The 25,369-nt window shown below is 42.5% G+C and overlaps 1 protein-coding gene across 10 annotated transcripts in view; it reads left to right on the top strand.

Moving 5' to 3' along the window:
* The first annotated feature begins 16,627 nt into the window (after positions 1–16,627).
* Positions 16,628–25,369, top strand: part of CELF4 (CUGBP Elav-like family member 4) — a 710,880-nt gene continuing 702,138 nt past the window's right edge. For all 10 annotated transcript variants that reach the window (XR_015261394.1, XM_086769886.1, XM_086769887.1 and 7 more), the window contains exon 1: positions 16,628–16,995. Coding sequence is in view for 9 of the 10 variants with exons in the window: in XM_086769886.1 (XP_086626012.1) it covers positions 16,716–16,995 (280 nt within the window). In the remaining variant the exon portion in view is untranslated. The remainder of the gene's footprint in view (positions 16,996–25,369) is intronic.

Genomic DNA, 25,369 nt, shown 5'->3' on the forward strand with positions numbered 1-25,369 from the left:
ATCCTTCTGCTTCAACTTTTTATATCCTTGAATAACTAAACTTCTTGGTTTCTTCAGACAGATGTCAGAGTTAAGTGGGATGAATCTGGACGTGAATGTCTCTCAGTCCTCAACATATTTATCCTACCAACGTTCCTGTGAAGGAAAGAGATGCTATAATTCTTCCCTGACATATGGGCAACAGAAAGAGTCACACAGAGAGTTTGTGCTTGAGGAGGAAATTGACTCTCCATCTCCTAGATTGTAGTTGTTCAATTGTCCCCTCTTATGTTGTTAGAATTGCCTGCCTCCACAACAGCCAAAAGTTTAAAAACAATATTACTATTAATTTGATTCTGCTACATTCATTTAGTTTAGCACTGTAGCTTACTTGTAACTTTTTAAAATTGCATCTTTATCAAGTCCCTTATTTTTCCTTGGCATGTCTTGATTCAGTTATGACATTAGGGGAAAAATAAAAAAAGGGAGACAAGAGCTCAACTTTTCTGCTGATTATTTCAACTCCCACTACACAGCAGATGACTGAGAAATCCTAAAGATGAGTCAGAGGGTGAAATAGGAAGCTTGGAGAGATCGTCTTAAATAATAGAGTCACTGAAAATATATCAGAAAAAAAAATACATTCACAATTTTAGATAAATTGTCTTTAAAGGCTTCATCAGTAAAAGAATCAGTATATCTTAATGGCAATTAAAAAAAAAAGTTAGAAAGTGTTTTTTTCTTTGGATGAATTTGACCCCAAAATTGGAGAAATAATTCAACCACTAAAGAGGAATGCAGGATAAATTTACATTATAAGGTATCACAATTCAGTTTTAATTATGGCATTGCCAGCAATGCAACCTTAGAATAATGCTTAGTTGGAGACCTGCAAGGGAAACCCGAGTGACTCAGGAAATTGGAATGAGTCAGTAAAAGACCTCTTCCTTTTTCCACTTCATGCCAGTTACCAAGAAGGGCTCTGCTGAGGTCATGAAGGATATTGTGATCTTGCAGATGCCTTCCTTCAAACAAGATATCAAATCCAGTCCTGCCTACAGATAGCTATTGAAGGTCTCAAAGCCTGTTCTACCCAAAGTCCAAACAGAATAATCATGTTGATACTCTATGTATTGACACTGTGTTATCAGTGAAGGAGAGATTTTTCCTTCTTTGCGTGATTGCTAGGTGTTATTAAATAGACACTGTTCTCAACAATCTCTGGCCTCTTAGGACAACAATTTTATATCTCATCTGCGAAAGAAATGTCTAACATTGCAGGGCCATCTAACACACTTCTGGGCTATTGATTCAACAGAGAGAACGGTTGAGAAGATTTTTCCAAAGGGCCTGGCATGCGAAAGGTGGTGTTTTGCATACAAAATTCAAACATTTTATGATGTTCCTTTTAGGTAATCAGGAATAATAGTTGAGTCCAAAATTTTAGTCCAGACTCAGATGCACACAAAAATGGATGATGGTGGATAAGAAACATTATATTGTTCATGGGAAACAGGGATAAAGCAGGTAGTTTGCCAAAATGGTCTCTGCCAAGAGTGTTTTTCATCAGTGAGTACCTGGAAGAGTCTAGGAGAGACTATGAAGTGGGCAAGTATAGAAATACACTGCTGCCAGTTGTAGGAGTAGTGGAGGATTTTGTTGGCTATGTAGTGTGATGTTATAGAGTAAAGTCTCAGTGATCTTACTCCCAGGTGATTGCTTGTTCCGTGGCTTGGGAGGAATCATTTCGCCTACCTGGCCTCTGAGGAGAATCACTGTCCTGAGCTGTTTTACATGGATGTTTTCAAAGTCTTCTTTCAGAATTGCCTTGCCACATGCCTTGAGTTTTTTAATTATCCACTCCAAAGAAGACAGAAGCGCCTTTCTCTTGTCTGCTACTGGATTCAAAGGAGTTTTGCTTGGGTGAGAGATGGAAAGATAAGCTGATAAAAAGACTAGATAACTAGATTAGTGCAAATAGGATATAGCTGATAATGACAGTGAGTGAGAAGGCTGGCAACTGGGCAGGGATAACAGGATTTATTGGGGAAGTTAAATGTGCATTGGAATGTTTTTTGGCTACCAAATGAGCTGAAAAAATAAAACAAGGGACACCAAACTAGTCCTTCAGACAACCGAACTCCTGGGCCTGAGATTACAGAAGAGAGGAGAAAGAGAAGAAGAAACTATTGTAAACAGATGTAGCAAAACAGAGAAAAAAATAAAGGAAAAATTCAAACCAAAACAAACCTACACCTTAGCAGGGGAGCAGGAAGATGAGATGAAATGATGAATGCTGAGCAGGAAAGGAAGAAGTGGAGCAAATCCTTTTGCTTGGGTTTGAGGCCAGGCTGTGGGAAACAGGTAAACACCACATTGCTTAAACTGGTGATGCTTCATTATCTGCATTTTTTCTTGACCACAGCCATGTTGAAAGTGAGGGACGTGTGTCAGAATACTATTCATGTATTTGTTTAATGGAAACCCAAAGAGTAAAATCTAGCTTTCTTCTTCAGCTCTGCACAAGTGATTCTTCTTTGCAGGTCACCTGAGTCCACTAGCTCTGGAGCAAGAACAGCTGATGTCAGCTTCCCCAGCACAGAAGAAGAAGATGGCAGGCTGCAACATGTGCTTTGTATGTGTTTGTCATTTTGTAGGCTGAGAAAGGAAAAGCTCATTTTCTCATAGAGTGGTTTACAGAGGTGAGCATTGCTTGTTTCTTCTTCCAGAAGTGCAATACATTATGACAGTACTGTTTTTGTAATGAGAATGATTTAAGCACAGGAGTAAGGTGAGTTGGAGTAGAAAGCAGATAGATCTTTTTATTACTCCAGCCATATTGCTAAGGAAAACAAAACAAAATACCTAACAATAGATACTTCCTCACTCATCAGTTTTCTTCAAGGTCTTCTTCAAGCCCATGCAATTGAGTTTCTTCGTTTTGGGTTTTGGTGTTTGGTTTGTGTTTTTTTTCTTCCAGCTGCATCTGTTTGTCTAATATAACTTCCTCTGATTATAACGTTACAGGGAAGACCACAAAAGTGGAATCCAAAATGAGTCACCACATTCAGAGGGAGACTTTTCATACTCTATGTGGGGGCATAGGATCACAGTCTAGAGACAATTGATGATATTCCATGGGCAAGTATTGGGCCTTGAAAAAGACAATGGTTTTCCATTAAGTTTCTTTGAAAAACTCTGTGTCTGAGAACAAGCTAAGGGGGGGGGGGGGAAGCTATTCCAATTTTAGAGCTCATGAAACACAAAGCAAAGTGGCCACAGCAATGCCAGAGATCAGAACCAAGGAGTCAGTCCAAATCATCAGACTCCAGGTGTGAGACAACAGGCTGTATTGCCTTGTCCTTTTACTGAGACTGTTTCTCTGGCATCTGTCACCAGTGCTAAATGCATAAGGAGAAGGATAATAAAGAGCCTAAGAGGAGACAAATAATGAAGAGTTGTGAGGTTTTGTTCAGTTGTAACAATATCTCACATGTTTATTAATAGAAAGTCGCCATGTATAAATATATAATTTTAGTTGGATATGGGCAGCATCTCCTTAATTATCTGAAGAAAGAGGGTACTCATTATGTAGATAGTACAGGAACATCATTCAGCAGAAAAGCAATAGAAAATTTCAAGCAAAGAAAGACATGAACTGGTGTTTTTTCCCGCCTCCTCCTTTTCATTATGAGTCATTTCTGCAGAGTCTGTGTGTGCATGTATGTATGTGTGTGTATATATTTTTACACATAGACATATAATATCTGTATGACTTACATAAAATCATGTATGTGCTTCTTCAGTGACTCTGAAGGCAAGTGGGAGCTGTAAATTCTGAAAAAAAAAAAAAAAAGAAGTGAAATGAATATAGAGCTGACCCGGCTCAGTGTGCAGCAACTGAGGGTAGAATAGAATTTGGTTTCACAAATTGAACTTCCTTTCATAGCCAACGTGTCCCAAAGTGCTTTACATACAGTACAATGAGAGTGATGTCGGGAGTGGAGGCAAACACAGCAGTCATTGTAGGCACAAAAATAGCTCACATGTAGCCTTCTATATTAGAATCTGTTTCAGCAGGAGAATGCTGGCCTTGGGAACATTATTAACTCTATATTCATCTGTTTCTTTGTTGCCAAGGGATGCTGAACTTCCCTCTGGACAGCCTCTGAGAGGATGGTTTCAAGAGCAGTATACCTTCCATCCTGTTTAGAAAACCTTATTATTATCCTGTCCAAACTCTCATATTGCACAATACATTTCTGACTGTATCATTCTTTTCTTTCTTTTCCTCCATCTTGGACCTTGGCTGATTGAGTGTGTATTGAATTCCAGACTGTTTTTCAATCAGAAAACTGGATAAGGGCCAACAACAGCATTATGCTCAGCCCTTTCCACTTGTTGTATCTACAAGCATTGAGTCATATTGCAGAGGAGCGTATCATTGTTGCTAAGATTCCCCAGCACCTCAGCCTGTCATCATGCAAATTATCTCCCAGGAAATCATTTTGTCCAGAGAAACTACTACGTGTCATACGGTATTTATGCACCACAGTGACCTTTCCTTTTGCACTAATGGACCACTTATGAACATAGGACTAAAGCTTTCCCACCCAGTTTTAGGAGTTCACTTCAGTTAGCGACTAGTTGTGAGCCTTGCCATGTTACACTCTGCATTTGTTGAGTAGACAAAAGCATCTCCATCAGCTAATTTCAAGTAGTCAAGAATGAAAAAGTCATCCAGATTCAGTTGGAGGTTCACCTGTTGGAGGTTCCTGTTTTCTGGGGTCTTGGATAAGCCAAAGTCTAAATTTGTCAATATTAAAAACACAGAATAACTCTTCATGACTGAGTCCATTACTCAGGACAAATGGGAAACTGGAGGTCAGCATAGATACATGGTGTTCCTACTGAGAGCAGCGTTAGACTCAGGAGTGAAATTCAGTTCTCATCCCTCACTCAGTTCACACTCCTTACCTCCAGCACAATGCAAATGTGGGGAACCTTGGAAAGTCTACTGAGTGCTTTAGGGTTCAGATTAGGCCAACATACGTAAAGACTGTGTCCAAACTGACCAGCAAATCTTCATTGTTCTAATCCCCTGATTGCCCAAACCAAAAGGATCTGAAAAAAGCACTGGATAGTTCCCATCCAGATTGTATGTCTCACTTTTCTTTCCATGGAAACCATGGCACAGGAGCCTTGATACGATCCTGAATCTCATCTTGATATAAGCTCAGGGACACAGAAATACTGCTGGGACTACAAGCTGTTCTGCACTAAGTTTGGGAACTAACACTGCTCAGCCTGGCCTCAGCTCATGTGTAAATCCGTTGATCAGAGTGTTTTCCAGTTTACACAAGCTTAAGTACAGTAAGAATATGATCCTACTAATGTCACAATAGAAATTGGAAGTTGTATGTGGCAGACATGTCCCGGAATATTAAAGTCAATATTAGGGTGCATGGTGAGATTATTCAGATGATGAATTCGTTTATCAGAAGGTACCTTCTCCTCCCAAGCTCACCTGACATTATTGAGTTCTGACTTTCAAACTTTCAATATGCTGTATGGCAAGTAGAGCAAAATCAATGAGATATGATAACTGGGGATGATTCGGTACATAATCTGCTGCTGACCAATTTGAGTGTTTTGAAAGAAGGGAAAGGGGATATGACAGCTGAAAGAGTTCTTTAAAAATGTATACTTATATATTTGAAGTGTATATTTGAGAGGTAATAATAAAGAATTCCTTGCAACTTTCAAAGCTTAGAAAGACTTGAGATGAATCCTAATGTTTTGAAACAGAGGTGCATGCTGGGGGCTACGGTGGCTTTGGGTCTTATGTGCTTAGGCAGAGGTTTTCCCCTAACACTGTTCTTATTTTCATAAAAAATAGAATAGAGGAATCGAATAATAGCAATGTTTCTTACTGAATTGTTTGGCATGAAAGAGTAGATCCTTATCCAGTACAGACAAAGATATTTTATACCAGCCATTGAGACAGAATTCACATTTGCTTGAAAGAGCTCTTGCTTCCAGATTAAAAAGATGAGATTTTTCTGGGATGGGCTGTGAAACCTGATCTAGGTTTTCCATAAAGCTCAGGAGAGACAAAGATAGAGGGAACTGACTAACTTTGGACAGCAGCACTTGCTCCCTTGAGAAAAATATTCTCTGCAGAATATAGTCACCAAAAATTGTACCTACACCTTCAGTTAAGCATGAGCTCCTATGTGTTCTGAAACCAAGAGCAATCCACTTTCTGTAATGGAAACTAACAAGCCACCGTGAAGGCTCTTGCCTTAATTTGACCTCTTGAGGTGATTGTGAAGACAACCAAGCTTTCAGGCTTTTTACAATTTGACTGGATCACATGTTGGTAGGACAAACTTCCTCAGGCATGAGGCTCACAAGCCATATGGAGTTACAGAAGTTCAACTGATTCAGTTGTGTGGAAGGAAAAATGATCACCTAGACACAGACATCTCTTTGCTAAAAATGTTCAATTTCATAACAATTGAACCCCAAAGATACTGAATATGTTGATATGTGCAGGGGTGTAACCTCATTATATAATGTTTTTCAGCCATGTAAAACCTTTAAGCTAACTGATTTCCCCATGGCCTGATCCTGGTTGTTCAAGGGAGCAGAATTTTCTCTCTCAAGTGCATTGCTAAGGAAGCCTTTCTCCCCATTGATTACATAGGCAATAATAATAGCATGCGTGGCTGCCATTTGGTATGCACTTCTGTCTCTGATGGAAGAATGGTATAGCCTTACTTTCATGTCCCACTCTGTGGGGTCTTCCTTCTGTTCAAGTTGCATTGCAAGCAAATAGACACCGTGCACTCCTTTGATTAGTCAGCTGGACATTTCCTGCAGTTAAAACCAAGAAGAAAGATAATATTTTCTTTCCTCTGCACAGATTGCGAAGAAGACCAGGCTTTTCTGTTCAAAATCAATTGCCTCTGCAAAGCAAGGTCTGACTCTGTCAGTCTGGGACTTAGCAGGGTTCTCCTAGGTCTCTTCTTAGTGCTTCTCTGGCTGTGCACCAGCAGAAGCACAGCATGAGCCAACACATGGAAGAACTACAGGACAGGAACTCTGCTGTTTTGACCCTGAGCCTTAAACTGATCCTATTCTGAATACCAGTATTTCATTTGACTTCTTCCATGTGCTTGAGATGACTTGTTGTTTATATTGACAGATCTTCCAGTCAGTCCAGTGGGAGGATGTTTGAACTCATATTTAATCTTGCTCCACGATTTCACACACACACAAAAAGAAAGCTGACTTTCAACTGTATATGAAACTAATATGGGCATATCCTAAGTTTAAATGTTAAAATGTGTATGTAAATGCATGTACAAATTTGTCTGTTCATCTTATGTACTCTTTTTTTTTTTTTTTTTGGTGTATATAAATTCACAAAGGTCATGACATCTTTAGACTCATTGCATTATTTCCTGTCACAACAAGACAGCTGGTAGTGATAGAAGGTTTTCATGAGGAGCCACTGTGGATGGAGCTGGAATATTTTGTCAGTCTCCCAGACTGACAAGTATGGGAAGATTCAGAGACATCTTATTCCATTACAGGCTCTGGAAGAGCAATTTCTCTCTGTCCCCTTTTCCAGTCCCTTTTTTGATCTTCTCTAAGCATTTTCTCATCTGCTGCCACCTAGAGATATGGCACTTCTGCATTCTCAATTCGAATCTACCATTTCCTCTTCAGCTAAAGGTCTGGAGGGATGAACAGCCCTCGATAACACGTATCTCTAAGCATCAACTACAAAGGTAACTGGGGCTCCTAAATTAAATGGATACATGCAGAAATCACAAAGGGTGAAAAATTGTCTGTTCTCATTTCAAGCCCAGCACAACACACCGGTTGAAAATACAGGAAAAGACCTCTTCACCTTCCTATTGCAGTCAGTGGAATAAGTGGAGTCTGAATCTTTGTATTATGCTGTCACTTGTACTATAACTATTACTTTAAGATCACAGGGAGGTACATGCAATGCATAGTTTTTCTGAAATGCTGGAAGGGTGTCTGAGGTGAAAACAGCACCCAGGTGGAAAAGTCGTTATGGAGTGACCAATACCCTAAACTTTCCTAGACAAAGTATATTCCTAGAGAATACACACTTGTGTGCACGTACAGCCGCCAGACAATCACTCGCATTTGTTCCATAAGCTTATTAACGTCAGGTTGGCTAAACGGTTAACTAGAACCATGAGTATTCTTTCCCTTTACTGTTGAAGCCCTGGACAGTTTGTATATCCTTGCTCATTTCTTTCAGAGCCTTCATCTGCATGTCTGGCCCTTAGAAGAAAGACCATGGCATAGCTGATTTACTATCCTGGAGAGAAACAGACAAAAATAATAAGAAATACAAGCTTAAAAAGGTATAAGACCAGTTCTAAAGTTTATTACAGTCATAAATTCTAAGATGGATTTAGAAAATTGACCATTAAGGAAACAGCCTATTTGCCACACCAGTAACAAATAATGCAGGTAGAGAGATCATCTATCTGACAGCAAATAACTGATAGATTTGTAGATACATCGATAGATGGATAGAAAGACAGTGAAATAGGCAGGAAGATAGACAGATAGAGGAGGTAATAGAAAAAAAAAAGTTAGTTAAAGACACCCTGAAGTTCTAACAAAAAGGTGATAAGGAACATTTTTGCACATTTGGCTGTAGATTATTCTTCTCTGTCTACAGTATTTCCATACCTGTGTATGTGTGGATGCAAATATACATGCATGCACCCCCCGCACCTCCCCCCGCTGTCAACACTTGGTCATCTGCCATGCATCTGCACTAGAATGAGGTATGTGAAATCAGCAGCATTGATGCTGGACCCTGACTGACATTCCCTTCAGCTACTTGGAGAATAAAACAGGAGCAAGAATGGGTTTTGTAAAACAAGTATTCATTCATGCAAACAAATCCAATATTGAGACTATGCCTACAACATGCATCGTTCAACGTGAGACCGGGCACAGCTTCAGAAGTAAAACATGCCATGGGATATCAGGTTGTTCTGAATCTGAGCACTGACTTTGCCATTGTTTCCCCTGAGGCTGCAAAGCTCCACTTGAAAAGTGGCCACTGACTTGGGATGCTAACATCACACACCCAATCTCCATGCTTGGTTCTCTCTAAAGTTCAGCAAACAGCTGGGTGCCCAACTATGAATTAGCTGCTTAAAGTCCTTTTCAGAGTTAGACCTGATTTTCAAGAATATGTGCTGAATGTGACTACAGTTCTGGGGGGATAACACTCTAAAACAGCTGGTTTAAAATCCATCTTTAACCTAAATTAAGTTAAAGTCCCCACATCCTGAACTGGAGACACACACACACACAAAAAAAAAAAGTTAATTTTTTCCTTACAGCTCTTTGCCTCATGTTCATCTTAATTAATAAATATAATTGTAAATACACATACACACATACATGCATGCAAGCACACACACACACATACGCATGCATGCAAGCCCTAATTAAAAGGAAATTATTCTGGTTGCAGAGACAAGCACTTAAATATTAAGAGCCCCCAGAATTGAGGTTATTTGCACAACCTGGATTTTCCTTTGTGGTACAGATGCATTCTAATTCAGCCCTTAATTACATGATCACTCACAGCGGAGATGGCATGTGCAGTGCTGTTAGTTGACTGCAGAGGACCAGGGGATTCTGTCTCCCATTTCAAGCACATAGGACAGTCAGCTTTGTGGGGCAAAAATTCTCCTCCAGGCAAGACCTGTTCTTGTTCTTTCAACTTATCCCTGTCTCAGGTCTCTCCATTCCTACTCTATATTCCCCCTCCCAGTTCCAGTCCCTTATCTCATTTCACTTTTTTGTCTTTTTCTCAGTCTGTCTCTTTTTCCTGCCTTAGCTTTCCAGTGCCCTGTCCCTGAGTTTACCAGCCCCACAAGTTCTCAGATACTCTATGCTTTTCCACAGTTTATTTTCCAGTGTTTCCTTACATAGCATTCTGTATACTAATCCCTCCCTTTCCCTATTGTTCTACCACAGATGGTTCCCCATTAGATTTATCGCCCCTCCTATTTCTCTCTGTTTTCCCAGATTCTTCCTACTGAGCAGCAGACTGCTGTGTCTCAGCACAACCTTTCCTCCCAAGCTCTACACGGCTGACTGGGTGAACACAAACAAAGAATGGGAGAATTCTTTAACTCTAGGTGCAAGTGGCATGGCACCACATACCCATATGGCTGAACTCTCTTTCCTCAAAAAAACCCTGCATTATCCTTGTTTGTAGTGCCTATTGGAAACACCCAACTGGTCTGCAATGACCTCCCAACTGCACCCAGGTGTTCAGGAGGCCGATATGGGCCACACTCATGTCAAAGACTGTGCTAAGATTAAAGCAATTATTAAACATTTATTAAACCTGTGCTCTGGACATGGTTCATTTGCTACTACAGATACCACCTTTGAGTCTGAACCCCAGTCTGTTCCCCATTTGTGTGTCTTCTCGATCCATCCCAGTGTTCTCCAACCTCCTTTGTCTTCCCAGCTTTTCCCGAACTCCCCCCAGCTGTCTCTTTTCAGTTTCTGCTCAGAAACTGACTCAGGTATCCAGACTCCAATTTTTTGCGGCCTGTCCCAGGCCAGTGCTGTGATGACAGGAATGACTCTTGTCTCAGATGAGAGCTGAGTCACTGGGGAATCTGGTTTTGGAAATCTGCATCTCTAGTGAGCATGTGAGAACTGCTGTTTTCCCAAGGCTTTTAATTGGCCACTTTGGGGCAGATTTTTCCTGAGATAGCAAAAAGACTTGAGAAAGAGCTTCACCTCCTGTCAGCTCTTAGTACCATACTTGTAAAGCATAGGGACAGGAGAGTTTTACAAAGCGTCTCATTTGACTCAGTTCAAACCAGCCCAGTTCTCCTCTGGGTTGTTCTCAGGGACCAACAAGTAGCTCCGGCTGAAATTCTCCAGAAATTATTAAAGAATTCGAACAGAATGCAGGCGCCCAACTTAGGGTTTCAGTCAAAAAGTGTGCAGTTTATCAAAGCTAAACAGGATTTTATTATAGGAAGTCTCGAGCAACCTTTATAATTGGCGGTGCTACCGGATCCTATTAAACCGAAATCTCCCTTCCTCACAGGGGCGCTGTGAGCACTAATTTGTTAATGACTGCACAATGATTTAATGATGAAAAGGACTATAATAACATGAAGCATTATTGTTCCTACAATACAAGCTTGCCTGCTTCCATTACTCATTGTGTATAGGGACACACATCTTATGGAACGGGGATGGGGAGACAATAAACTTGATATTCTTTCCAAAGGACTGATACAACGTGTTCACACTGTTCACGGCATGGGTAATAGAAATATTCTGGAGAGCTCTATTTATGCAGCAGAATCCACTGCGTGGAGTGTAATGATGTGTATGTACGTGTCTGCACAAATCCTGTGTCTAAACGTATACGTGAACACACACATACATGTTCTCTTCTATTTTTCTGTCCTCTGTTAACCCTCGGTTTCTACGCTGCCTTCACTCTATCCTCTGAAACTCACCGGTGCTACTTTAATAACAAAAGGCCTCCATAAACAAAGCTCCCTTTTTACTACAGTGATACCTTTTGTTGCCTACATTGACTACAATCCTGTGCTAAGCTCCTTTGGATGCAAATAGTTTTTCATTTCTCTCCTCAATCAACATTCTTGATTCTAACTAAAGCAGAAGGGGAAAAAAAATTTCAAAAAAGGCAGAAAAAAAATCCAACCCACATTGATTCATGCATTAATTCAGGGACCAATCTTGCAAATGTTCACATGAGTAATCCTTCCTCAAATGAATAATCCCTCTGACCACAGCAGACTGATTAACAACAATGCAGATTAAGGTTTTCAGGATCGGGCCTGTATCCTGATGCTTGAGTTCTCACCCAGAGTTTAGCGGACCAGGGTCCCTCACCTTTTGTTAGAGGCATTCAAGGCCCACACGCAGCTCTCAATTATTTTTTTCCATAGCTACTAGTCCCTGATTCTGTCAGCGCTCCCTAGAAAGCCGCACAAGCTGAAGCAAACAATCCCAGCCGAGTTAGACGATTTGGCAGGATCAGGCCCTTTAATAGTAGCTGAAAGCTGTATCTTTGAATTGTGGTTGGAAAGTGTATTTTTGCTATTAACAGTCTCATGTTTTATTTGGAGAATCTCAACAAAATAAGCCAGCAGAGAGTATATGGGAGTATATGGGCTGATTTAGCTGCCTAGGTCTAAAGAAGGATAAATTATTGTTTAAAAACAAAATTCACACGTATTTTTTATTTATAGGGAACAAAACTTGCCTGCAATTTATTTTATCTATTTAAAAACAAAATGCACACATATTGTTTATTTATTTGGAACAAAACTCACCAGCGATTTATTCTATATCATTCAGTGAACGATGGTTCTGTGTGCTAGAGATCCAGGGTTTTGAAGTTCAGGGGAAGAATCCCCCTCCAGCAACCTTTTGGCCTATTCCTGCCTTTCTTCTTTACGTGCTCATTTCCTGGGGAATGAAGATATTCAGGACTGATGTATTGCTACTCCCCCCCCCCCGCTTCCCCTTCCCTGCACCAAACGCTGTTCATTAAAAACTTGCTGCTAGCGAGGGCCTGATCCAGTCCTCCTGGAAGTCATCGGAAAGCTGTCTGTTGACGTCATAGGGACGAGGAGCATACTAATGCATGCAAGTACCTTTACTAATGCGGGCAGTCCTGTTAACAACACTGAAGTTGTTCGCAGGATTAACAGCAATCAATCAAACCCTGCAAAAGGTCCGCTGAAAGCCAGAGCCTGGTGCTACAAACCCTTTCGCACACGAGGTGTGCCTGTACCTCTGCTCCTGGCCTAGCAGCATCCCCGCATTTTTCCAGCTGTACTGGTGTGGGGTGAAAATTGATGGCAGTCTACTCCAAAATAAACAGCGTTTTTGTTCCACACCCCCCCCCCCAAAAAAAAAAAGACATTAATTGGCGAGGAGTAGGAGCAAATGAGATTGTAAATAGGCTTGGAAGGGGCTTCCTTTTTTTTTTTTCCCCTGAAGGTAGACAAACAGGGAAAAAAAAAAAAAAAAAAAGGAGAAAAAAAGAGGAAAAAAATTTAAAGAGCTTTATTTTGGTTCCAAGTAGATAAATAATTTTTACTCTCTGGGAGAATCTGGCACCTGCTACAAAAGACCTTATTATAAAATTTCTGTGGACTCCCGTGCTTATGGATTGCTGAACTGGACCCACTGTGATTACATTGGGAACATTTCTCGCTTGGGAACTGTTCAGTGGAGGCTGGTTTATAGATAACAATTTCACTCCTCCTTTGCCTGAATCTGTTTAAAATCCAATGCAGCCCCTTGTACATGTGTAAAGGTGCTTATGGGGGTATAAACGTATTTCCATCCACAGCAGCAGCTGTGTTCATCCCGCAGCCCTCTTAGCAGTATTTGCATCCCTGTTATTTCATCCCGCCACCCCTCACAGGCTGTGCCTGTGCACCAGGGGGCTGCACTCGAACAGCATCCATTTCCGAAGGGCTCTACTCACAGCTCTGAGAAAACGGGGCGTGGGCCGGCTGGAAGTTTAAAAAAAAATACATGTTGTTATAAAAGGGACGCCCTCGCTGAGTGGTAAAAGGACTCTTTTCGCTGCCCCGTTCTTTTAATTGGATTTCATTTGGGATGAGCCGTGATTGCAGGCAGAGCGGCCTGCTCAGGGACAAGGTGTTGACAGAGCTGTCCCTGGGATGGATGCGAGCCGGGTGCTGTTTCACTTTTCCCTGTACCAGATATTCCTTCTCTAAAAAAGATTTAACAAGTCTTTCAGTGAGCCTTTCCAACTCTATCATGGGTGCGGTTTGAAGGTTCAGAAGGAGCACAGATATTAAGATTTTTCACGTGCTGGTTCAGGGCAGGGAGGCAGGGGGGTGCCAGAAGATTTTGTTTCATGCGGGTTTTGTTGTGGTTGTCATTCTTTTATGGCAGTTCGAGGCACAAGGCAGGGTTTGAAAGCAGGTGAGTCACGGGGCTGGGAATTTGGGAGAGGGGCTGTCTAAGGGTTTTACCCACCCGCAGCTCCTGCGCTGGCAGATCTCCATGCCTTCAGCCGTTCAGTGTGTCCTCGGAATAGGAAGACAGACAGATCCCCCCCCCTCCTTGGACCCCAATAAATAAATCCCTGGTCAGACAATGCCCGGTGCCCGCCACCAGCCCGGCTTCGGGCGTCTGACAGCCGCTACCCCCCCGTTACCGGCGGAGGAGATCTAAAGAGCCGCAAAAGGCACCGTGGTCTGGGGTCCCCAGGTGCGAGCCCCGGGGAAAAGGGAGTAGAGGGGGGGGAACCGGTGGCTCCCCGGAACCGGGCCGGTCCCCGCCCCACGCTCACCGCGCTCCCCTTCCCACTCCCCCCCCGTCCCCCCGGGAACCGGTGCTCGCCCAGGGGAGGGTCACAGCCCCTCGCGCCCCCCAGGAGCTCCCCGCCCATCCCCAGGATCGGGTCTCTCCGCGCTCGCCTGCTGGCAGGGGCGCTCGCCGGAGGCACCGGAGGACTTGCAGCCGCCGGAGTAGTTGTGATAGCTGAGCCACCTGCAGTGCTTTTTTGGTGGTGTTTTTTGTTGTTGTTGTTGTTTGGTTTTTTTTAATTATTTTTCTTTTTTAAGGCGGGAGGTGGGGGGGGCGGCGGAAGGGTAGGGCACCGCCTCGCTGCTCTGTGCTTAAAACAAAAGCCAAATAAAGTGAAAACTGCTACGAAGGTGTTGTGGTGCTGTTCCTTGTTTGTTTGTTTTTCAAACAGAAATAAAAATAAATTCCGGTCAATAAAACACTCAGGAACGTTGCAAATTTAAACTAATCACCTCCCTCCTCCGAGGCTGCCCCTTCCGTTCACAGCCACACGTGTTCCCGGCACTCCCAGGGGACGGTCAGCCCGGGGGGATGGGAGGGGGGGTCCCACTCCCAGCCCGTGCCCCCCCCCCCCCCCTCCGTGGCCGCCTCCGCCGCGGGGAGCAGCCGCCGGCGCCGGGAACAATGGCCGGGAGCCACCGCCGTGCCTGGGGGCGGCTTGGGCTGGGCACGGTGGGGCTGCGAGCCCCCCCCGCCTCCCCGGGGTAGGGTAGGTGGTGGTCGGGAGCCGTGTGGGTACAGCCCGGGGGGTTTTGGGGAGGGTTCAGGGCAGGTAACTCGCAGGCTGCTGCGAGCTCGCATGTTTCTCCCAGCTTCATCCTCGCACAGCTTGCCGGGGAACCGAAGAAAAGGGAAAAGGAAGAAAAATAATAATAAAAAAGGGGGAAAATTGCTCTGAGCACACGCAGAGCCATGTTTTGTTACTGTCCGGATTACAGTTATTATTATTTGGGGGAGAAGGGGGAGTTGTGTCCTTAATCCGCGGCTCCCTTCCCTCCCCACCCCCAGATGCTTCTGTGAAAGGAGAGCTGATTTCACTTCCACCATACAGTACACTTTGTCTAGAGAGCATTGTTCGGACAAGCAACTCCCGATCCCTGATGACTACAAAATACGATTTATGTTTCCATCAGAGAGAGACAGAATATCCTGATGGCTTGAAAGTCGGGCAAGAAAATCTTATCTAATCAATCCCTTTCCAATACGCACACACACCCCACACGCAGCTAGTATAGGAGATAACGCCCGCAGTGATTGCACGTAAAATGAATATCGGCAGCATGAAAATTACAATAGTCATCTCGATATTTTTCGTCTCCCTCCAAAGAGCTACGATAACAACAGTTTGCGCCTTTCCTAGCTTGATGTCATCATCAGCAGCATAATTTAAAAAAAAAAAGAGCTTAAAGAGCATGCATTTTCTTTAGATGCAACAAGAACAGATATAGTAGAGAGCTTGTAACATCACAAACACAACAACAGCAAAAGCAACCTCTGAGCCCGAGGATTCGTCCGTATCTGAACTGCTTTTATTATCAATTGAGAAATCATAATAAGAGTAAATAATAAATAAGAGACATCATCATTAATAGGAAGAAGTCAGAACACCTTGGGTTTTTTTTTTTCCCCTCTCAAATAAAAAGGCAGATTTCCCGATGATCACTGAAATTATAACGACAGCGATTGATCGAAGGGCTTGCAAAGGAAAATTAAAAAAAAAAAAAAGAAAGAAAATCATCATTGGTCCTAAAAACGCAACCGTTCCCCTTTGCTCACTTGGCACAATAGAAATTGACTGCCTCTCAAAGAGCCATGCGCCTAGTGCTATTTATAGCCAGGGGCTGTGTTGGAAGATACCATTGAGCTTTTCCCGGGCAGGCAGACAGGGGGGTGGTTGGATGGGAGGAGGGGGTTTAGCCAGAGTAGAGGCAAAAGCGATCCCCCACCCCCAGCCTCCCTTCCCCGCACACACACACATCCACACACTCACACCCCACCCCCTAGTCTGGCTGGGAATTTGAACCGATCCAGCCTGTTTAAACGGAAAGGACACAGATCTTCAATGTAAAAAAAAAAAATCAGATCAGACCAGAGAGAGAGAGAGAGAGAGAGGGAGGGGGGAGAGAGAGAGAGAGAGAGAGAGAGAGACGGAGAGGGAGGAGTGTGTGTGTGAGTGTGTGTGTGTGTGTGTGTGTGAAAGAGGGAGAGGGAGCGAGAGAGCGAGAGAGAGGGAGAGAGAGAGGAAGAGAGAGGGAGGGAGAGAGAAAAGAAGAGGGGGAAAAAAAGGAAAGAAGATTTTCTCTATGTATATAAAGATGGCCACGTTAGCAAACGGACAACCAGACAATACCAGCCTGAGTAGCAATCACAGCAACCCCAGCACCAACGGGCATATGAACGGATTAAACCATAGTCCCGGAAACCCATCCACCATCCCAATGAAGGACCACGATGCCATTAAGCTCTTTATTGGGCAGATCCCCCGTAACCTGGACGAGAAAGATCTCAAACCGCTCTTCGAGGAGTTCGGGAAGATCTACGAACTGACGGTGCTGAAGGACAGGTTCACTGGCATGCACAAAGGTGAGTTACCTCCTGAACTTTCCCGGGAGAGATCGGGAGAAGAAGGCAGGCTCTCTCTCCCTCCCTGGGTCTCTCTTTCTCTCTTTCCTTTCGATTTCATTTCGCTTTATTTCATTTTTGGTTGGCCCGGGGGTGGAGGCGGCAGGCTGAAGGGGGTGGTGGGGGGGGGTTAGGGAAAGAAATAATAGACCCTCCTGGAAAGAGAAGAGAGAGAGGCAAGGAAGAGAGTCAGCCCCGTTTCGTTTATTTATTAGTATTTTTATTTCCTTTCCCCCCCTTTTTTGAGGGGGTAGCCCCTCGCGAAAGCCGGGTGGGCAGGCAGCTGTCCGCGCGCCGTGGTGCTGAAACGAGGGAGCGGGTTTTTTTTATTTATCTTCGGGAGCCGAACATTTTCCACCCAGGGGTGGGTGTCTGTCCGTCTGTCTGTCTGTGTGCCTGCGCGGAGCTGAGAAACCCCTTTTTTTACAACTGTTGTGTAGCCGGCACCGGCGCCTTTTCTTTTTTTTTTTTCTTTTTTTCTTTTTTTTTTTTTTATTTTTATTTTTACTGCTGTTGCAATTATTTGTAGTCCGCTCCAAAGCCAGAGGCGGAGAAGAGTGAGTTGCCCCGGGGAGAGTATTTAATTTTGGTTTTGTTCAGCCAGGGAACAGCGTTATAAACAACAATAAAAAAGCCTATCTTTCTCAAGCGGGGCGGGGGGCAGGTGTACAAATTCACGATATGTGTGTGTGTGTTTCGGAGAGGGCAAGCCAGCAGGGACCGGTGGCAGTTTAGCTCCAGAAAGGAGAACTCTCCAAGCAGGCATATTCCAAGCACTACTTTAATGTGCCCAAAGTCCATCCCGGGAACTTTTTAGGTTTTCTTTAAAGGCAGTGAAAATATACTCCCCATGCAATACCTCTCTCGCTCCATCTCTGCCTGCTCTTTTCACTGCTTAGCTTAGGCTCTCCAGAGGTGCATTTCAGATTAGATGATGCTACGTTTTGGGGATGGAGAACAGTGTGTGTAGTTGGGGAGAGATGCTTGGATCCTCGGATAGGAAAGTAGGACTCGCAGGGAAGAAGTTGAAGATAATTTGCACGGTAGCCCCGCTTAGGAGCAGGATAGACCCAGGAGCAAAGCGAGCCACTTTATTAACTCAGTTTCTGTATATATGTGTATGTGTGTTTATTTCATTAGATACATAGTTATTAAAAAAAAAAAAAAAAGGGAAAAGAAAGAGATCAGACCAGAAGTGATTGGGGTGTGACTCCAGATCTAGTGCAGGAGAAGAAAGGCTTTTGCAGGGGACCACGGGGGTAGTGGACATTGCATCTGTTACAGGAGAGGTTCAGTAGCAGTGTCTACTCCAGCCTGGTGGACTCCTGGCAGGAATAGTCACTGGTAATGGCATTACTGGCTTCCCAGCTTTCCAGATGCCTTGGCAAGTTGTAAATCTTGAACTTAACAGCATGTTTAGCAGGCATCTCTTACCCCTTCCCACTCACTCTCCTCCTCTCTTCTACTGTCAGGAAATGCGAATGAAAATATACCCTGACAGTACAAAGTACTAGTTTCACACAGACTAGAGAAAATGTTCAGCGCTTGGAGACCAGAGACTCGGTCCAAGTTATACGATATTTCTTCCTTCCTTTCTTGCCGGTCGCTCCAAACACTCTGCTCATATTTACAATGATCAGTGTAGCCCCTTCGAACCTTGCTTTCTTTTCAGACTAGGTTCCTAGAAGCCACATCAAGGTCTGATGAGCATTATTTAAACATGACATTTGTACTATAATAATTATTAATAATAACAATAAAAATAATAGTAAGAAGCACAGGGGAAGAAAGGTCCTGGGAGGTTTCATCTAATAGATGAGGCATAGTGAGAGTAGCCGCTGAGCTTATGTGTGCGCGCATGTGTTGGCAAAAATTATCTGAGCTTTCAGTAAAATAAAAATAACAACAGTAAAAGCTACGCTAAACAAAATCACTCAGCATAGTATAGAGGAAATCTTTGAGCTAATACCTCGATAAAGGATTTTTGCAGTGGGAGGAGGCTATTTTGATTTGTTGATGAGATTTTATTCTTTTGTTATCTTCTATCTTAAACCTGTAACTAATCAATCTATGTGTTAATTTATATTTCATAGATGTGAATTCTTCCTCTTTCTGTTCAGTTTTGCTTTTACTGTATTCACAGAGACAAACTCAGGAGGGGGGGAGGGAGGGAGAGAGAGAGAGAGAGGGATCATTTATCTTGCTTGGATGTGTTTAACACATATTCCTGAATTAAGCAAGATACTAACTTCATTTCCCTTCATTTCATTTCTGTTCTAAAGCTGCAACCTAGGAAAAAAGCCAGGTGGAAAATCTTGTCACCTCATCAAACCAAATTGCATGAGTTCATCTTGAAAGAAACAGTCATTTTTAACCTCCTAGAAGTTTTGGACTTTGGAAGGAAAAATGATGATGATGATTGTTATTTCACAGGCTAGGGTTTGAGTGAAGCTTCAATAGACACCGAGTTGCCAGCGTTTCAGAGATCGGTTTTATTTAGTATATCTGAAAAGAGTTTGAACTCCTTTCTAGCGATGCCGCTGATTTATTAGCTAATCCTGATAAAAATGTGCCTCTGGCTACCTGAAAAAAAAATTACTTTCTTGCCAGTAGTGATTAATTACTATTAAGTCAAAAAGCATGATGGGGCTTTGAAGGATGAGGATTGTGTTTGGCTTTTTTTTTATTATTTTATTTAATTTTAGTTGTTTTTATATCTATTTTTCTCTTTTTCCTTCTCTAAATGCAGTCATGTGAAGCATAGTATTCAGTCATATCTCCTTATTTTGGCTTTGCTTTACAGGCATAGGTGAAGAATTGCATAAAGATAGACCAACTTGGCTCTGAGGGGTAGGATGGCAATACGAAACCCCAGGATGCTTTCCATAAGTGATGCATAATGCTTATACATTAATTGATCGATCACTCTCAGTTGATTTCATTCCTAATCCAGGGGATGAGGCTGTGGTAGTGGTATACCTTGAAGGGTTAATAGTCCGCTGTAGTTTATTTAAGTGTATAGAGGGCAAACCTTGGGTGTGGAGGGGAAGAATGTGGGTTTGTATTGGGAGGAGGAAAGAGACAGGAATTAACTTAAAGTAAAAGCGTAGAAATGGGAGTAATTTCAGGTGTAAATCCATTGAAATGAGAGCACAGGATGTGCATTCTTGAAAATAGTACTAAGAGATCCTATTGAGGTGCTCCTGTATAGCAGGAGGAAATTGAAAATTAAGAACCTGAAGATAAAGTACATGACTATGCCCATCTCCCCCCCCCCCCAAAAAAAAAACTATCACAAAAGGAGAGTGAAGTCCCAGGTTCTCTCACCATCAGCTCCAGCTAATACTAGGGAAGAAGCAGGGGAACACAATTCCCTTGCAGACATGTGAAGAGAGAAAAGAGTACGGGGGAAGCAGCGTGTGAGGGAAGGCGGGAAAATCTTGCCAGGTCCCCGAGAAAACAAGCTTTCATGGCATGAACGTGGCTGCTGCATATTTCCCCCCATCCTCACTTCTCTCACATGGGGCAGGAACAGGCTCCTACTGTAGTACTTTGCTCCAGGGTTGAGAAGAGGCTGTGTGCTGAGATCCTCGGGTAGAAATCTACCGGGACTGAGCTGACCCACCCACACGCCCGCACATACACACACGCGCGGAGTTAACTAATCACACTTGAACAATTTAGCAAGCCATTCATTCATAACTTCCCCCCTTCTTATCTAGCAGTGGAGTATGCTTAAGGGCTGAGTTACTGGGAGACATAAAGGTTAGTGCTCTCAGGACAGCCATATTATAATGCATTATCTTTGAAGTCATTTAAGGCCAATTTAAGTGGTATTTAGTATAATATTTATGAATTAATGTAATCTAAATATAGGACTGTCCCCATAGGTTTAAACAGCCTTTTCTATCGAAGCTTGCTTGTACCCAAGGCCTGAAATGTGTTTTAATTTAAAACACACAGGTCTCCATAATATTCTATTTAGGAAGTCAGAGGAAATCAGCATTCCACACTTAACTGAGATTTACTGAAATGCACGCTGGTGAATGCACTTAAAGAGTGGAGACAGTGTGCAGTGGGAAATCAAGAGTCTTGACTTGAGAGGTAGAAAATTCTTTCAAACCTTATCTAGAGGTGAAAAAAACCTACAAAACCCCCCAAACCTCCTTGAAATCCAGCATTGCAATCCTGTGGTTAGGGCAATGGTCCTACCTGACCCGAACCTCACTCAGTAAGCATTCAATGCAGCTAGAAATATGCAATATGAAAAAAATAGTTTTGTTCTTTTGCTGCTTTACCTTCACAAAAGTATAAATAATCTTGAAATTTAAGACACCTTGGAGATAGATAAACAAGGCTTCCATTCATTCTATTCTGTTCTGTTTGATTACAAAGATAGATGACAGAAAAATTAAAACCTTGTTAAGTCTAAGGATATTTATGAAGGTTTTGGATATCTCAGAAATTAAAAGGTGCAATGAAAATGAGCATTCAGTTAAGATTCTATATTTGTATATATGTATAAATGTATAGATTTGTGTGTGTGTGTACATACCGAAAAAAAAAAGACGTGTACACATTTATGCATATAGCCTTTGGGAAATGGAAATTTAGTTGAAAAGAAGCACAACGCAATACAGGTGCTGAATAAACTCCTCCATAATTGAAACATAAGGCTTGCCTGGCTGAAAGCAACACATATAGCATTTAGTACGGTAGTAAACCAAACAAGTTTTAGGGAGGTAAATGCACAAATAAACTGGAATGAAACAGGAGGCTTTACGCCTTAGGTCTAAAGAACAACCCCTTAAAACAATCAAAATGCAATTGGATAGCTTGATGGAAAAGAAAGGAAAAAAACAACCCCCTGGACATTATAATCTCCTGTACAGATGAGCGCATATGTTTTGATAATGTCAAATAGATAGCTCAGATTGCTTCATAAATTAGAAGGCTATATGTTAACTCTTTTTTCAGGGGTCTGGACATGGATTCTGGTTTCTAAAAGCAGCTGCAGCCAGTTATGATGCTGTTGTTACGGTTGTGTCAGCATTTCCAATACAAACTCCAATTTTCTGGGATCTCTCGCTTGGCTGTTAAGTTTTGCACTGAAAGCTGTTCTTCAGCTAGCCCCACTACCATATCAACTAATCATCCTTACAAGAATGGATTTGTTTTAAAGTTACATAATGTGGAGGAAAGAGAGAAATTAAAGTTTGTGTTTCTAGAGCTTTTCTTTCTTCTCTTACCTTTCTCCAGGTTAGACTTACATTTTCTACACATTTACGGATTACGAGTGGTGTCTATATATACTGGTGCCTTTGGGCGTTATAGGGAAGGAGAAAAAAGTACTTCTTTTTTTCTTTAAAAAAAATAGCAACAACAACCAAATTTCATGGTATTTACTTGGCCAAACCAAGGTTTTAATTAAAAAGTGAGTCAGGAACTTATTAATTTCTCAAATATAACGATAGAAATAGGGAACAGTTTGTTTTTGCTTGGTTTTGCTTTTTTTCCCCTTTTTCCTGTATTCAGCCAGAAGAGATTGGGCACATCAGCACTGAAATAGGGGGAAAAATTGAGGATCCTTGTCACCTTGGATGAAAAGCGTGGTTCATCTGGTCCGGCATCCTGCTTCGGCCAGTGACCAGTGCCACTGACAGGGCTTTCTTTAGCAGAGGATTCAAATTGCACAGTATAATAAAAGCCAGGCAGCTGATGGAATAGTCTTTTGAAGGAAGTTGTCAGAGAGTATCTGCAAATTTTGCCTGGGTAAAGAGTGAGTGAGACTGTGGAAAGTGTCTTGTGCTCAACCAAAAAGTAGATTGCACCTGCCAGGGAGGGCGGACAGAAGACCGTCGGTGCACGGTGGTCAAGAGCAAGGGGCAGCAGGGGCTGGATGATCGAGGAGGGCCACCTCTAGCCTTAAGAGCTGGAAACACACAGCCACATTTTTCAGCAGGACGTCAGGGTGTTTTTTATCATGCATACCCTGTGCGCATACATACCAGCCGCACTGACCCGACAGACCATAACGACACTAAAGGAGCTGTTACCGTCCCTCCCGTCAATCAAGTGTGAACTGAGGCGGGTTTATACGACAGGCAGTAATGGTTCCAAGGGAGAAAAAGTGGGGGAGATGATCTCAGCCGTTGATCTGCTTGCCTAAATTTAAAATAGAGAATAAGCATCAGATGCCCGAAGACTCACGTAGGTGCTGGCTATAGCCATAAAATAATCTTGCATAACAGCAGGAGGCTGCAGAGCTCAACACGACCTGTCCACTAAGAGCTGAGGGGTTTTTGCCCCGTAGGAGTTTGCACCAAGCAGGTGAGATATCGAGTGAGCTAAGTCGAATCCCAGCCTTAACAGATAGGCTGGTGTTTCATTAATCCCAGCATCATCCTTACTTAGGGAGCAAAGGGCTGTTGCCTGCTTGCTGGGCAGAAGTCAGTGAGATTTTTGCCATCACTTCAGTGGGTTCACATTTGGAAATCCTGCTGCAGGCTTGTGCTTACTCAGTGTTTCACATTCTTTTTAAAACTCTGGATTGTGGATTCATGTAGCAAACCACAACACTTGCACTTAACGTTACCAGCTCCTATGCTTGCTGGCTTGTCCCTTAACTTAGCTTTCCTTCTGTAAGTGAAACTAAAACTAGAACAAAGCTGAGGAACTGAAAAAAGCCTGACCCCTGCCACATTTCTCACTCACTTAACTGCTCCACCTGTGCCCATATGACTGTTGCTGGGGTTTGTCATGGCGGAGTGACCCTTATGTATTAAAATCTGCAGCTGAAAAAGAGAAAAATAATAACCATGGTGAGTTAAAGTTATGGCTTTTCTTCCACCGTCGCTTCACTGGTTCAGCTGTGGTATACATTATAGGGGCCTCTCTCTCCGTAACTCTTTGAAATGCATTGTCGCATTTTGGGGATTGCAGGATCTATTGAATCACTTTGTCCATGCTGCATCGCTTGGCGTGGGCTGGAGTCAGGATGTCACCGCAGATATTGCATTTGTTTGCTTTTGTCACCATGAGCCACAGCCTGAATGCACACACAGGTGAAGGCAGCTTTTAATGTGCATTCATTATATCCAACTGACATCCCCTTGAAGGAAGAGAGGGCTTATTATCGTCGCTCCTTAAAATAAAGATGGATGAGAGCTCTAAACCTCTCAAATAAAGTACCTGACCATACATAGCAGCTAAAAATAAATCATATATGGCCATCTATTCCATGTAAATGAATGGCAAGACATATAGATATAGACATTGTGTTAAGTTTGTCAAGCAGAAGCAGCCAAAAATATCGATTAAGGCGAGGGGGAAAAATTGATAATGAACTGGACTCCAAGAAGACTTTAATTGACAGTGACTTCTGTGAACCAGCTTTGGACAGTATATATAAACTGACCACGATGTAACTTTATTGCAACACACTCTCCTTTAATTAATTGTCACCTTTGTTAAGACTGGCTACAGATCAAAGGTTTAAAGATACTTAACAGGTTCTTAGTAACAAACCGTTCAAATGCATTAGAAATATCCGACAGCTCAGCCAATGAGGCATGCAGATTTCGATCTACCTCACTCTTATCTGTTTATTTCTCCCTCCTTTGTTGAACATGGACAACCATTGCTTAACATTAACTATTTCATAGATGGCTTTGTTGTCAATGTTGATGCCTCCAGAGAAATTCAGTTGCTGGTGAGAGAAGCCTTTGCCGTTAGGTTTGTCAAAGTATTTTGCCACCAGAAAGTTGCTTATGGTTTGATAGACCAAGATGCAGTATAGACACAGTCTATAACTCAGGCTATTCTTTCTTCTTAACATCACTGATGTCTGTAACTTCCTTATTTAAATATGAAAAATATGAAAAGACATAGTTTGATGAAAGGTGCAGCCAAGAATTAACTTTTACATGAAAAGTGAATGTGCAGAGAGATACAAGTGTGCCTGCCATGTCTGCATATTACACATATGTGCAACCATTTCTTAGATGTGCATGTTAATGAAAACATGCATTCAGTACAGACAGGCTGATATACGTCTGTAAATAATTCCTTTCTAAAAGACAGTGTAGACATCATACTCTTGCACTGAAAGTGGCAGGTGACTTAACAGGCTCTCTTGGAATTATATGCAGAGTTTAATATGATACATAGCTGTTTGTTCATTATACTAATTTAATGATACAGTCACACTTAATTAATCCATGTCTGGTTTATTTGTACATTTTGTCAGAGTCTCCAAAATATTTTAGAGGCAACTTGACTGACTTCCCAGTGCGCTGGGGCAGATAACTCTGGACGTGAAGCTTCTTCAAACAGA

Source organism: Chlamydotis macqueenii, chromosome Z, assembly GCF_036417535.1.
Source record: "Chlamydotis macqueenii isolate bChlMac1 chromosome Z, bChlMac1.mat, whole genome shotgun sequence".
Taxonomy (NCBI): Eukaryota; Metazoa; Chordata; class Aves; order Otidiformes; family Otididae; genus Chlamydotis; species Chlamydotis macqueenii.